Here is a 14,572-nt window from a genome sequence, read left to right as displayed (position 1 = left end):
GGGTGAGCTCCTGTTGCTCGGTCCCAGCTCCTGCCCACCTAGCAGTTCAAAAGCACGTCAGAGTGCAAGTAGATAAATAGGGACCGCTCCAGTGGGAAGGTAAAGAGCATTTCCGTGCGCTGCTCTGGTTCGCCAGAAGCAGCTTGGTCATGATGGCCACATGACCCGGAAGCCATCTGCGGACAAACGCCGGCTCCCTCAGCCTATAGAGATGAGCGCCACAACCCCAGAGTCGGACACGACTGGACCTGATGGTCAGGGGTCCCTTTACCTTTGTGACCCCTAAACCAAGGAGATAAGTAACTAGACAACCTTTAGAAGACATCTGAAGGAAGCCCTGTACAGTGGTACCTCGGGTTAAGAACTTAATTCATCCTGGAGATCCGTTCTTAACCTGAAACTGTTCTTAACCTGAGGTACCACTTTAGCTAATGGGGCCTTCCACTGCTGCCGCTCTGCAATTTGTGTTCTCATCCTGAAGCAAAGTTCTTAACCCAAGGTACTGTTTCAGGGTTAGCGGAGTCTGTATCATGAAGTGTCTGTAACCTGAGGTACCACTGTATAGGGAAGTTTAAAAAAAAGTTTAATGTTTTATTATGCTTTTATATATGTTGGAAACCGCTCTGAGTGAATGGAGCAACCCAGTCAGTTGTGTGGGGTAATAATAATAATAATAATAATAATAATAATAATAATAATAATATAAAATAATATATTAGGTCCAGTCGTGGACGACTCTGGGGTTGCGTGCTCATCTCGCTCTATAGGCCAAGGGAGCCGGCGCTCGTCTGCAGACAGCTTCCGGGTCATGTGGTCAGCATGACTAAGCTGCTTCTGGCAAAACCAGAGCAGTGCACGGAAACGCTGTTTACCTTCCCACCGGAGCGGTACCTATTAATCTACTTGCACTTTGTGCTTTCGAACTGCTAGGTTGGCAGGATATTATGGAATGGAATAGGACATCCCTATTTTCATCAGAGAAATCTTGGAGGGAAGTGGTATTAGTAGTGGTAGTAGTAGTAATAATAATAATGATAATAATAATGATAATAATAATGATAATAATAATAATAATAATAATAATAATAATAATAATAATAATACCGGTAATTGAATAGGGCGTCTCTATTTTTGTTGGAGGGTATGTGACACATGGCTGCAAACCTGTGCTCATTTAGTTGGGAAACTATTCAATGCACTCTATATTCTGGAGCTGTTGTTTTAAGAACAATTACCTTTAGATTACAGGTTATTAAGATAATCCTATTCAGAAGCGGATTCTGCAAGTTCAAAATTGCCTGACCCAGCCTGTGGGGTGTTCTATCCTTTCTTAATCGCGGCATTCTTTTTTTATATATATACAGTCCCTGTTACTACGCCTCAAAGAGGCATTTGGGAAGCAAAACATTTACCTGGTATGGAGATGCTTTCAGGAAATGCTATGCTTGTTCAGTGTCTGTGTAAACTGCTAGTGAAGGCAGAGGAAGTAGACCAGATGAGGGAAAACCCAACCAGTGGCACGCAAAAGCCTCAGAGGAACTTCCTCACACCTAAAAAGAAAAGGCCAACAAAGTATTTCATTGTTTCAATTTCTGCTTTGTCGTAAAGGTTGTGTAAGGGATTAATCCTTGCCCTGATTTCAGGCAAATGAACAATAAATTGCCATGCCCCAAAGACATAATGCAGTGCGACTACACCAAGGGCTGTGGGGTGCAAAAGGCGGTCTGTGAATCTGCTTCACCGTCCTTGACTGGGGAGAGGGCAAAGGCAAGCGAGATTCAAAGAATTTCATCTTAAGAGAACTAAAACCCAGGGCCGTCTTAAGCATATCCGGCGCCGTGGTGCAAAGATCCCTCCAGCACACACACACACACACACACACCCGTTTCCCAGAGTTGTCGGCCTTTTCCCAAGCCTCTGCGGGGATCGCTCCCCTCCCGTGGGGGGCTCGGGAAGGAAGCTGCACGCCCGCCAGCCATCTGGTTGACAGGGCACAGCTGGCGGGCGTGCAGGGAAAGGTGTGAGGCCACCGGCAAAGCCGCGCAGCTCCCCCTGAGAGGCCGGCGCCAGTAAACCCAAAACCCTAAAACCTAGGCAAAAAGTGCGGCTGGGTGAAGAAAGCTAATTCGAACAACTAGGGGACTGTGGGGCAGGGGGAATTTGAGGGGGCAAGGACCACAAGGCCAATGCTTTTTGTTCCGTGTCTGCTAACATTTTCATGGCTGACTTAGAGCAACAGTTTTCTCAGCTCCTGTCCCCCAAAGCCACTCCTTCAGATGAGATGCATTGAAATCTTTACCATCAGGACCCACAGAGAATCGTAGAATTGTCGAGTTGGAAGGGACTTAAGGATCATCTAGTCCAACCCCCTGCAATGCAGGAATATGCCGCTGTCCCATACAGGGATCAAACCTGCAACCTTGGCGTTATCAGCACCGCACTCTAACCAGTCTAATAACTTTAATCCGCTTTATTTAGTAATATTGATTAATCCAGTTTAATAACTCTCATTCTACCACCAACCTGAGTTCAAAGCAGTCCATGCAACAGCAGGGTCACTTTCAGGATACTACTACAAAGGCTTGCCACACATCAGGAAAATTCTGGACATGTCCTTGTCTGGGGGTGTAAAAATGGCGTCAGGGTGAATTTTGCCTAATTAGCAAAATGCCAGGGAAAACCCGGACGTATGGCAACATGATGGAAAAGGCAGCAGAAACAGTTATAAAAGCTTAAAATCACTATTTTGGGGTTAAGTTTCCCCCCAAAAGTTTAACAATTTGGGTTTGCCCCCCCCCAAAAAAGTTGAACAACTTTGGTGGTTTCCTTAAAAAAAGCTCAACAGCTTTGGGGTCTTCCTTAAAAAAAAAAAAAAACACTTTGTGAGTATCAGGAATTTTATGACAAACCAACTACTAACAGATATGTAAGTTCCACCATGGGGTTCAGCCAGATCTTTCCAATAAGTTCAGTGGTTCACTCAAATAAAACGCAGGGAGCCTGTGGCATGGAGACGTCTAGATGGAGATATTCAGAGTTACTATCCAGCAATGCAGTAAGTTTCTTTTCTGCTTTTTCAAATGGATTTCATTCGGTGGATGACTGCGGGCTTCATCAGATACACGAGGAGCAATCCTAACCCGGCAGTCACATGTACACATGGTTAGAGGGGATGGTCATAGGTACCGTATTTTTTGCTCCATAAGACGCACTTTTTTCCTCCTAAAAAGTAAGAGGAAATATCTGTGTGTCTTATGGAGCGAATGGTGGTCCCTGGAGCCGAATTGCCCAGGGGCCAAAAGAGGATTGTGCTGTTTATTTTACAAAGAGAAAGGGGGGTGTTGAAAGGACCCTGCTCAGCAGCTGGTCAGCAAGAGATCGGGAGAGAGATAAGAGTCCCTGGCTCCCTTTCAGCCCCGCCTCCTTGCCCAGGCCTCGTTTGTTGAATGTGCTGCAGAGGGAGGTTGTTTGTGTCCCCAGCGACATGTGACTGGTTGATTAGATTATCTGTCTGGAAACTGTAGAAACGGCTCCCTTTCCTTAAGAAGCTGTAGAAATGTGAGTTGAACACCATTAAAACAGGGGTTTTTCCTCTTTGCCTTTCCCCCTTTGCAAAAGAAACTTTGCTTTTCTCCCTTTGCAAAAAGCTGCACAAATCTGAGCTGATCCTAAAAAAAACAGGGCTTTTAGAGGAGGAAAACCAGAAAAAGAATTTTTTTTTTCTTGTTTCATCCTCTAAAAACGAAGTGCGCCCTATGGTCCGGTGCGCCCTATGGAGCGAAAAATACGGTAATTGTAGTCAGTGGGAACAGACAGTGATCAATGTGCTTGTTAATTGGCCAGTGAAATTATTTTGCTTTTAGGTGATCGTCGCTGCCTGGTCGTAGATAATGATTTCTTCCCCCTAAACTCACTTCGCTACGTCTCTCTCCTTCCAGTCCCCAATATACATGTGTGCAATATTTAGCAGATTGTATTTCACGCACCTGATGCAGCGGACTTTCAGCTTTTAAGCTGCCGCAGGAATTTTCATACTAGCCTAGGAACGCTTCTACAATACTAACAATATGCAAATGAAAGCAGCTTGATTCCAGCTGTCTGATTGGTTAACTCCATCACTAAGGCTCTCAGTTGGTGGATATAAATACAAATGAAGTGGCTTGCACTGCCCCCATTCCCACTGGATACAAAGAGTAGCTCAGCTTCCAATTGGTTAACTGTAGATATTCTCCATTTGTCTTGGTTTTCTTTTGGGTTCTGTACTTAGGGCAGTGTCAAACCTATCCATTCTGAAGGAAATCAGCCAGGAGTGTTCACTGGAAGGACAGATCCTGAAGCTGAGGCATACTTTGGCTTCCTCAGGAGAAGAGAAGACTCCCTGGAAAAGACCCTGATGTTGGGAAAGATTGAGGGCACAAGGAGAAGGGGACGACAGGACGAGATGGTTGGACAGTGTTCTCGTAGCTACCAACATGAGTCTGACCAAACTGTGGGAGGCAGTGGAAGACAGCAGTGCCTGGCATGCTCTGGTCCATGGGGTCACAAAGAGTCGGACACAACTAAACAACAAACAACTTAGGGCAGTGGTTTTCAACCAGTGTGCCATGGCACCCTGGGCTGCCTTGAATGATGGTCAGGGGTGCCATGGGCAACCCTGGGCTCTGTCCCTCTTTCCTTCCCTCCCTCCTCTGATGCCTTCTTGCGTCTCTGCCTCCCAAAGGCTTGCACGCCTGTTTGTAGCCTGTTTGTATCTCCCCAGGCGAATGGTGCCTCGAAGGGGAGTGTGAGGAGGTGCCGGGGGGGGGGGGCGCTCGGAGACCAGGGGTGGCATCTGTGGCTACCCAGAAGACTCCCAAGGAGTGGGGAGAGGAGAGGAGGCTGAGGGAACACTCCACAAGGGAGGGTGTTTGAAAAGGGGCGAGGGGCTGCTGGCTCTGCAGGCAAGGGGTGACACAACTGGGCTCCTGAGCCCCACAGGGGTGCTGCAGAAAGAATGTCGTTGGTCAAGGGAGCCATGGGCCCATAAAGGTTGAAAACCTCTGGGCTTAGGGGATTGCTGCATTCTAATACTGGAAGTTATAAAAACTCTTAGTCTTGCAGCATGTGATTATTGCTGTTATAATTGCAAAAGCATTTATTGCAGACCTTGGAAAGTAGGGTGTAATAGAAGCCTGGTACAGTATCTGAATTCTATTCTGTTGGGGTTACCCCCCCTTTTCTTCTTCTTTTTTGTCTGGCCTCAAGGAGCGTTGAGAAAGATTGGAAAGGAACTGACTGCTGTTCTTTGGAATAAGCTTTGAACCACTAAAGCAAATCACTAAGTGTACATACAAAGTAACCAGTTATTAAAATCTAGCTTCTGGTGTGTATGTCCAGAGAAGCTAGCTGCTTTTAATGGTGGACTTTAAAACCCGAAGTTTTAAACACTTTTAATGATAATAATCTTCTCCAAATAGCATTTTCATAACGTCATTTGAAATCAAACCATATATCCAGGCAGAATTAACACTGCTTAAACCTTGCTGTTTCATAAGTGCCATTAGGTTTTTCGCCTCAATAATGGCAAGATAGGGAAACTATAAATCTCAAACGTTTTAAAAACTCAAAAGAAACGCTCAATACCTTTGGGCAGAACCCCCCCCCCTCTAGGCTCTCGGAACGCGCCAAATCTCGAGTTTGAATTTGATTGGCCGAGTCAGCCTGTCATTCATTCACTCAATCAATCGGAGGGTAAGGGGTGGAGCCTAACTGTTTCATGCCGAAGTTTTCCCTCCGGTCGGATCACACAATACATAAACAGGAAGGCCACGCCGAGTCGCTTCATTTCGGGCAGACCTCGGAAAAAGACAGTCATGTCTGGTCGCGGCAAAGGAGGCAAGGGGCTCGGCAAAGGAGGCGCCAAGCGCCACAGGAAGGTTCTCCGAGACAACATCCAGGGTATCACCAAGCCCGCCATCCGCCGCTTGGCCAGGCGAGGCGGAGTCAAGCGCATCTCCGGGCTCATCTACGAAGAAACGCGCGGCGTGCTCAAGGTCTTCCTCGAAAACGTCATCCGCGACGCGGTCACTTACACCGAGCACGCCAAGAGGAAGACCGTCACCGCAATGGATGTGGTCTACGCCCTAAAGCGACAAGGACGCACTCTGTACGGCTTCGGAGGCTAAGCTCCATACTGCGCATAATAGCTCTCAAAAGGCCCTTTTAAGGGCCACTCAATCTTTCTTTGAAAGAGCTTTATCGTTTATTTTTAACCAAATGTGCGTATCTGTAATTTTATCATGTACATAAAGCCAAATGCTGTGCGTTTTTAACGAGTGTTCCTTTAAAGGAAACTACATATCTTGGGATCGTGGGGGGCAATGAATACTCTAGAATAAAACTAGAAGCTGGCTTCAGGGGTGTGTACATCCCACCAGTCCCACAGACGCAACTATGCAAATAACTGATATACACAGTACACTACATGGACTTGTTTGCACCGCGGAATCACTATAACCTTAGTGGCTTTACCAAGAAACTTAAACAGTAACTTCTACGTGGAGCCTAAAATTTTTCTTTAGCTATTGCTATACATACGGTCAACTAAATCGGCTTGCTGACCTCTTCAGCATCTCAGTAGTTGGTACGTAACTGGCATGTTTTGTTTATCTTGCATTTTTACGCCGAGATCTAAATTTTAAAAAGCGGGGCAAAGAAAAATTAAGCTGCTTTACTTTCAGTCCTTCGGGTATATCGCAGGTACCCCCGTAGGATTCATTTTACATGGCTATAGGGACGCTAAGGCGACAACGGCACACACAATCGTGGCAAAAATGTGACCAGCTTTTTTGCTGAAAGAGTTGGCGGCTCTAAAAAGAGCCTTTGGGTGGGTGGTTGGCTGCGAGCGAGAGCGGCTGCCTACAGCTTCCTTTTAAGCCCTCTCGCCACGGATGCGGCGCGCCAGCTGGATGTCTTTGGGCATGATGGTGACCCTCTTGGCATGGATGGCGCACAGGTTGGTGTCCTCGAAGAGTCCCACCAGGTAAGCCTCGCTGGCCTCCTGAAGAGCCATCACTGCAGAGCTCTGGAAGCGCAGGTCGGTCTTGAAGTCTTGGGCGATCTCCCGCACGAGGCGCTGGAAAGGCAGCTTGCGAATCAGCAGCTCCGTAGACTTCTGGTAGCGGCGGATCTCGCGCAGAGCGACGGTGCCCGGGCGGTAGCGGTGAGGCTTCTTCACGCCGCCTGTGGCCGGAGCACTCTTCCGAGCTGCCTTGGTGGCGAGTTGCTTGCGCGGAGCCTTCCCGCCAGTGGACTTACGAGCGGTCTGCTTGGTACGAGCCATTTCCCCTTGCAGCTAGTACGCACTCAACTCACCTTCCTCACTTCGCCAGAAATCATAAAAAGAGCAAGCGGGCTGCGGACCATTTATATAGCTAGCTCGCTTTGTTCTGATTGGCTGAAAATAGCCATGTAGCCGTTCGAAACATTTGAAATTCCCGGGCTTGTTCGCGATTGGGTATTTGCTTCATTCTCCCCTATTACGTCCACCCCGCCGGCATAAGCGATGAGAAAGGGTACAGTCACGCGCACACCACCAGCTTCCGGTTTGATATATAAAAATCTTGCTTTGCGAGGGTCTGAATTAAAGTCACTGGAGCGCCAGGCGTTTCCATCACATTCAGTCGAGTTATTGGTTTGGGAGACGTTTGCAGGGACAACTTAAAAAAAAGCTTTTGTTGCAATCTGCCATTGACAAAAGGCAGGGCGAGGGGCAGGGACGTAAGTTTCACCACCATTTGGAAACATTGCTTAGCCACCCTGATTACAAACTACCCCGGAAGTGATCGATCTCCTGATCGGATTTTTGTTTCGGAGACAGGAATTCAAGAAACTGGTCATCGACTTTGCTAAATTGATTACAGGAAAACAGAGGGAGGCGATGAAGATCATGGACGTGTACCGCGATAGTTTTTGGAAAGTGTTGACTATGGGGCATGCATCCGATGTTGCTTAGTACTTAGCGGCAGCCAATTAAACTGCAGGGCTGTGAAAACTAGTGTTTGCTGCAGCAGCCAGCAATACGAGGCTAAAAGCGATGGACATGGCAGGGTGGATTTCGAGTGCTTCTATGAACTAGGGCGCATAAATTTCTTACTGAAGACTTAAGTGAGAAAGCGCAACAGTCTTTTTGCTTCAACCTTGATCTAGAGCAGAGCTTTCCAAACTTTTCATGTTGGTGACACACAGTAATTCAGTTTTACTAGCAAACCGGAGGTTAAACCAGTCTCTTTTAAGCCACACACCTACACACTAACGTGTCGCGACAGTTTGGAAAGCTCTGATCCGGGTGCGAGGCTCTAGAAATACAACTCACGAAACAAAAAAATGGCGTCCGAAGTAACCCGGAAGCCATTTTTCCGACAAATTGGAATTGCTAGTCTGCTTTAAAGACTAATACCCCCCGTCTTTTTATCCTGGATAATTTAAAAGCCTTAGTCTAATCAAATCGAAGTTTTACTAGCCGCATGCTTGTATAAAAACGCACTAAATATCTTGCTCATTTCTACTTGCTCGATTTTAGCAAACCAGAATCGCAGCTCCTCTTTTGACACCGTGGGTGGCTCTTAAAAGAGCCGTTTGGTTTTTTCAGGCTGTGCTAGAAAAGCTTTGAGCCTTTACTTATTTTTCGCCTTGTGGCTTTCGGTCTTCTTGGGCAGCAGCACAGCCTGGATGTTGGGCAAGACTCCGCCCTGCGCGATGGTCACTTTGCCCAGGAGTTTGTTCAACTCCTCGTCATTGCGAATGGCGAGCTGCAGGTGACGAGGGATGATGCGCGTCTTTTTGTTGTCTCTGGCCGCGTTGCCCGCCAACTCCAGGATCTCAGCGGTCAGATATTCGAGCACGGCAGCCATGTAAACTGGAGCTCCGGCGCCGACTCTCTCGGCGTAGTTGCCTTTCCGAAGCAGACGGTGCACACGGCCGACCGGGAACTGCAGGCCGGCCCGCGAAGAGCGAGACTTTGCCTTAGCCCGAGCTTTGCCTCCCTGCTTCCCGCGTCCAGACATGATAGAGCTCTTCTCTTAGATCGGAACCGACGTACTACTCGCAACGAGCTAGAATTCGGAAAGGGAACTTGCAGCATTTTATGCGTTCCATTGACTTGTAAATCTCGGCTCGTGATTGGCTGGAGAGACCATCGGACTTAAATCAACCAATGAAAAGCAAGGTTCTCGTTTTTGATCAATGGAAAAAGCAGCCAAAGCTGGCTTCCAATAGGAAACGTGTATTTTACAGTCTTGCCTTTTACATATGTAAGAGGATGGTGCCGGGGCTTTTGCTACTCGCAGGTAAAAAAAAACAACAACCCAATTTTTTTTTACTAGGACTGAGACCGAGAGAAAAACAACTGTAAGCAAACTTGTTTCTTTATTTGGTGAATCTTTCATAGACAATCAGGTCATATTCACATGCTCCCGCCCATGTGTCTTGGATACTTTAGCTGAGATTCCTGCGTTGCAGGGGGTTGGACTAGATGACTTTTGGGTCCCTTCCAGCTCTACAATTCTATGATTCTTAGTGTCCATATTAACACATCCTCCTCATCCTCAACCCTTCGTTTCAGCCACAGGCGTGCATTGAATGGGGCAAACATAAAATCCACCTAGTTCCTCCTCCCTGCTCATAAAGCATGAATGGGTAACTAATCCATGGGAATGTCTTTAAGTAAATTCCCTAAATAAATGTTACCTAACATACCTGATTGCTTTTATGCATCACGCGGCACAGATCCTTACAACGACTGTGCTCCTATCCTGCTTTTGGGAAGGGCAAAGGGATCTATTGTCAAAAGTTTAAAAAAAGGTGAGGGGATAAATGAATATCCGAAAGAAGAAATATTCCATGTATATATACACAAGGCGCTGCATTAGGTGCCCTCTAAACAGGCAACTTAATGCTTTCTTCATAATGCACGGAAGTTCGATTCCAATATGGGACAGCTGCAAATTCTGCGTTGCAGGGGATTCACCAATGATAATCAGGGTCCCTTCCAACTCTACAATTCTGTGATTAATGAGGCCTCATGCATTTTGTAACGTTCGCCACACTAATGACTGGCTGATTTGTTAATTTCACCATTTCATTGGTTCAATCCGAGTACAATTTGAAAGAGGCAAATGGGGAACAAAAAGCATGCCTGCTACCCCTGTGGCACCTCATTCAACCCATCTCATTTACTTATACCCCACCTTTCCTTCAAGTAGTTTTAAGGCAGATTACACTACAGCCCGCACTTCCCACCCTAACAACGACCCAGTAAGGTAGGTTAGACCGAGAGGCTGGCACCAGTCACTTCGTGCATAACTTTAGCCTTGTTCTTGCATCAGACGCTGTCATTACGCCACACTGGCTCTAGAAACCATTGAGTTTTAGAACCTTCCAAAAGAGTGGGTAAATAAATTAGTGTATTTTTGGCCGCACTCGAGTTTCCTGGAGTAGGGTCCACTACGGGAGTGGGGTGAGATTGTAAAGGTTTGAGTAAGTTCTTAACCAGTGTCTACAGCTCTTTCAAAGAAAGATTGAGTGGCCCTTAAAAGGGCCTTTTGAGAGCTATTATTATGCGCAGTATGGAGCTTAGCCTCCGAAGCCGTACAGAGTGCGTCCTTGTCGCTTGAGGGCGTAGACCACATCCATGGCCGTGACGGTCTTCCTCTTGGCGTGCTCGGTGTAAGTGACCGCGTCGCGGATGACGTTTTCGAGGAAGACCTTGAGCACGCCGCGCGTTTCTTCGTAGATGAGCCCGGAGATGCGCTTGACTCCGCCTCGCCTGGCCAAGCGGCGGATGGCGGGCTTGGTGATGCCCTGGATGTTGTCTCGGAGAACCTTGCGGTGGCGCTTGGCGCCTCCCTTGCCGAGCCCCTTGCCTCCTTTGCCGCGACCAGACATGACTGCTTCCTTCCGAAGTCTCCCCGAAATGAAGCGACTCGGCGTGGCCTTTCTGTTTATGTATTTTGGAATCCGACCGGAGGGGAAACTTCGGCATGAAACAGTTAGGCTCCACCCCCTTACCCTCCGATTGGGTGAATGAATGACAGGCTGACTCGGCCAATCAAATTCAAACTCGAGATTTGGCGCGTTCCGAGAGCCCGGGGGGGGGGGGAGTTTCTGCCCGAAAGGTTTACTGATCAGAACGTTTCTTTTAAGATTCTCATAACATTTGTGAGAGTATATTTCCACTATTTACAGAATAATTTTTTTCCAAAATCGTGTAGTCATTTCTAATCACAAATCGCAAGCCCACTGTTGTTTTACTTCTTTCCTTCTCTTTAAAGAAACCCCTGTGCTTTTCCATTATTGAGGAGAAAAGCTTAAAGAGGGTTTATATCGACTGAAACAGTTATGTTTAAGCGACTTTAATTCTGCCTTTGATTGTGACTCAGTTGTCTCCTCTGTAGTTTGGCTTTAAGGATGCCCATCTTAAAATACCCAGTAAAGAAGTTATTTGGAGAGGATTATTAATATTATTTTTACAGCTGAAACAATAGGTTTAAAATCCCACTCTTAAAAGTTTTAACTCTGCACATACTACATGCCAGAGATTAGATTTTTTAAAAAGCGATTGTTTTCTACATACGCAGAATACATCCGCTCCATTGCACCCCCAAGGGTATGCTAATAACATTTCGCTTGGAAATAGAAGCTTCTCAGTTTTGATTTGTTTTTTTCTCATTGCGGCTTCTCCTTGCCCTGTTCAGAGCAAAGGGTGGAGAAGGAATTGATTGAACTTGGGAAGAGAACAGGCCTTCTATTCCTTCAAGAGGAGAGGGAATTCTGGCAGGAGCAATTTGACATGTAGGAGGGAGAAAAGGCAGCATCTACAGGAAGTCTGTGCCACTCATAATACTACCAGACTCTTGTCCTCCTTTGCATTTCATCCCTTGCTGAGATTACACTGGGTATTAAGCAACCCAGGACAGTGTTTGGGAATTTGACCTAGCATGCAGAGGTTTGTTTTTTTCCATGCAGCCTCCTCCCATCAGATATCAAGGAGATAAAGGACTACACAACTTTTAGAAGACATCTGAAGGCAGCCCTGTATCGGGAAGTTTTCAATGTTTGAAGTTATATTATGTTTTTATGTGTGTTGGAAACCACCCAGAGTGGCTGGGGCAAACAGTCAGATGGGCGGGGTACAAATAAATCATTATCATCAGAACAATGACATGGTTTAACATGGCAATTGTTATGTTACTGTAAAACAAGTTCAAATTTTGGTCCTCTAAGCAAATGTGTTTTATTTTTAAACTACATTCTCCACAATACAAGTTGCAGTAAGGCTGGCTTTTTACTTAAGACCTAACAATGGGCTCTTTCTCCCAGTCTTCCTCGTTATTGCCGTTATCACCGTAATCTTCTGTCTCGCCGCCGCGCTTCCCCAGACCATCGAACTGCTGAAACGAGTAGTAGATGGCCCCACGCTTGGGCGAAGGGGAGCGGAAAATCATATCGGGCACAGAGTCCCAGTTGGGTGTCGTGGGGGTGGGACTTTCCTGGTTCAGGATCCAGAAGAAAGAATAGACTGCTAGAGCCACCACCACGAAGGACGAGAGGAACCCCCCGACGACCCCCGTCACCAATGGAGTGACCCACTGAAAGAGACTCCTGTTGTATGGCGGGAGGGGCCTCCTCTCTATAATCAGCTCCAGATTGTCCCAATCTCCCTCTTCCAGCTGGGCCTGTGATCCCTCTCTCCGCAGCCGGCCTCCTGGCCCCTCGCTCCCACCCATCTCGTTCTCTTCCAGGAGCAGCGAAGAGGTCAAGCGCTCGACCGTCTTGTGATATCCCTCCACATTCTTCTTGATCTCCAGGCTCTTGTCTTGGTTGAGGTTCTTGCCCAGCTCCAGGGAGACGTCTGGGCGGCCAACGGCTTGGAGAGCCCTCGCCAAGCGGTCCCAGTACATGGTGTCCCCTTCCGTCTCCAGCCAGCCGTTGAGGGTGGCTTTGCAGGCCTCGCTGGTAGTGATTTCCCGCCGCCTGCGAATGGGGTTCCTCTCCGCCGAGAGCCGTTGAAGCTCTTCGTCCACGTCCTCCTCTGGCCCAATGAGCTTGGCGTAGAAGGCCTGGCATTCCTCGGGGGACAGGAGCTCCGAGATGCGGCCCATCATGTGGCTGCCAATGTCGTCGGCCACCGTGTCATCGGGCAAGGCAGGACGCACCAGTAGGAAAAGGGCTGTACCGATGAGAGTCAGCATTGAGAAGGTCCTGGAGGCTGAGAGGAGAGAGTAGCCAGGAGAGGAAAGAGATGGGTATCTTGTTTGGAGAAGGGAGCAAAGAGCCTGTGTGGAGTACTTGCTTAGAGGGTTGGACTAGAGGGTTGCGAGGCAAGGGTTCAAATCCCCACTCAGCCCTGAAGCCCACTGGCTTAGGTATCTTGGGCTAGTCACTGCTCCTCAGACTAACCTACATCAAAGCGTTGCTGTGAGAATTAAATCAGAGGGGCAGAAACACATACCACCCAACATTTCTCTGATGAAAATAGGGACGTCCTATTCTGTTATTATTACCTCCGACCCTTTTCTAAACCGCAGGCATGCAGATGTTTTCGTTCTTCAAATGAGGATCGGCTACAGTTCTTAGGAAGCAGAATTCTGTATTCAGTACCTCACCTTCCGGTTTCTCTGTGTTTCTGCAGTGCTGTAGCATGCACAAAACACCCACTGTTTCTCTACTGCAAAGGTCTCCTATTTGAGAACGGGAAATTGGCAGCTGAGTGCCTTTACAACTCTGTTTGTGTGAGTGTGTGAATTTTGCAGAATGGAAGGAACTTGAGTGTTCATGGAATAAACAGGACTACAATCATTACTGGCCATCGCGGTTGCCTGAAATATGTAGTATTTGAGATGGAATTATTATTATTATTATTATTATTATTATTATTATTATTATTATTATTATTATTATCCCACCCATCTGAGTGGGTTGCCCCAGTCACTCTGGGCAGCTTCCAACAGATATAAAAACATAATAAAACATTAAACATTAAAAAAAAACTTCCCCATACAGGACTGTCTTCAGATGTCTTCTAAAGGTTGTCTAGTTACTTAACTCCACACCCTCCAACATTTCTCTGATGAAAAGAGGGGTGTCCTAAGGAAAAGTGGGACGTTCTGGGGTCAGATAGGAAACCAGGGTGGCTTCTGTAAACATGGGACTGTCCCAGGAAAATAGGGACACTTGGAGGGTCTGGAACCCAGTTATGCTACTTTGAGATCCTTGGAGGAAAAGGTGGGATAGATAGAAATGCAGTGAAATGAATCAATAAAGCATCATGAGATCTTGTCTTCTTTCTCTACATATAAGATTCAGCTCTGAGGGAAGGCTGGCTGTGAATCGATTGTAAGTTGGGGACAAAGAGAGAGTGTTACCTGGCTAAACTCCCAGAACAGGGGACATCTCTCTCGGAATACCGCAGTGGAATTTTAAATCTCCTTGATTATTTGATGTCATAAACGGAGGCGGGAGTCCACTTCCATTCTGCCACTGGGAGAGGCGCTTGTGGCTGAGCTCAGTTACAACTCCGACCACCATTGGCCAT

At 47.1% G+C, this 14,572-nt stretch overlaps 4 protein-coding genes across 4 annotated transcripts; 1 reads left to right on the top strand and 3 right to left on the bottom strand.

Annotated features, from left to right (window-relative positions):
- Positions 1-5,822: 5,822 nt before the first annotated feature.
- Positions 5,823-6,166, top strand: LOC117042887 (histone H4). The gene has a single exon (XM_033142529.1). The coding sequence runs from the start codon at positions 5,853-5,855 to the stop codon at positions 6,162-6,164; it is 312 nt and encodes a 103-aa protein (XP_032998420.1). The 5' UTR covers positions 5,823-5,852; the 3' UTR covers positions 6,165-6,166.
- A 708-nt stretch (positions 6,167-6,874) lies between these two features.
- LOC117040716 (histone H3-like) lies at positions 6,875-10,943 on the bottom strand. The gene is made up of 3 exons (XM_033138671.1): positions 10,631-10,943; positions 7,368-7,393; positions 6,875-7,326 (listed from the first exon to the last, which is right to left on the bottom strand). The coding sequence occupies exons 1-3, from the start codon at positions 10,921-10,923 to the stop codon at positions 6,911-6,913; spliced, it is 735 nt and encodes a 244-aa protein (XP_032994562.1). The 5' UTR covers positions 10,924-10,943; the 3' UTR covers positions 6,875-6,910.
- Positions 8,510-9,071, bottom strand: LOC117040715 (histone H2A type 2-C). The gene has a single exon (XM_033138669.1). It carries the CDS (start codon positions 9,042-9,044, stop codon positions 8,655-8,657), a length of 390 nt encoding a protein of 129 aa, XP_032994560.1. The 5' UTR covers positions 9,045-9,071; the 3' UTR covers positions 8,510-8,654.
- Positions 10,944-12,326: 1,383 nt separating the features above from the next.
- On the bottom strand, positions 12,327-13,243 carry LOC117043033 (transmembrane and death domain protein 1-like). Its single transcript, XM_033142656.1, has one exon. It carries the CDS (start codon positions 13,227-13,229, stop codon positions 12,327-12,329), a length of 903 nt encoding a protein of 300 aa, XP_032998547.1. The 5' UTR covers positions 13,230-13,243.
- Between the last annotated feature and the right edge of the window lie 1,329 nt (positions 13,244-14,572).

Source organism: Lacerta agilis, chromosome 2 (genome assembly GCF_009819535.1).
Source record: "Lacerta agilis isolate rLacAgi1 chromosome 2, rLacAgi1.pri, whole genome shotgun sequence".
NCBI classification, from domain to species: Eukaryota; Metazoa; Chordata; class Lepidosauria; order Squamata; family Lacertidae; genus Lacerta; species Lacerta agilis.
The sequence above is the reverse complement of the archived record's forward strand: the minus strand, read 5'-3'. Positions and strand labels throughout refer to the sequence as shown.

Excerpts from the sequence above, each read along its gene's own strand:
- LOC117043033 (XM_033142656.1), bottom strand. The coding sequence starts at position 13,229 with ATGCTGACTCTCATCGGTACAGCCCTTTTCCTACTGGTGCGTCCTGCC.
- LOC117042887 (XM_033142529.1), top strand. The coding sequence starts at position 5,853 with ATGTCTGGTCGCGGCAAAGGAGGCAAGGGGCTCGGCAAAGGAGGCGCC.
- LOC117040715 (XM_033138669.1), bottom strand. The coding sequence starts at position 9,044 with ATGTCTGGACGCGGGAAGCAGGGAGGCAAAGCTCGGGCTAAGGCAAAG.
- LOC117040716 (XM_033138671.1), bottom strand. The coding sequence starts at position 10,923 with ATGTCTGGTCGCGGCAAAGGAGGCAAGGGGCTCGGCAAGGGAGGCGCC. Across the intron at positions 7,394-10,630 it reads AAGCGACAAGGACGCACTCT|CCCGCTTGCTCTTTTTATGA; the intron begins GTACGGCTTCGG and ends AATGGTCCGCAG. Across the intron at positions 7,327-7,367 it reads TGCTCTTTTTATGATTTCTG|GGGAAATGGCTCGTACCAAG; the intron begins GCGAAGTGAGGA and ends ACTAGCTGCAAG.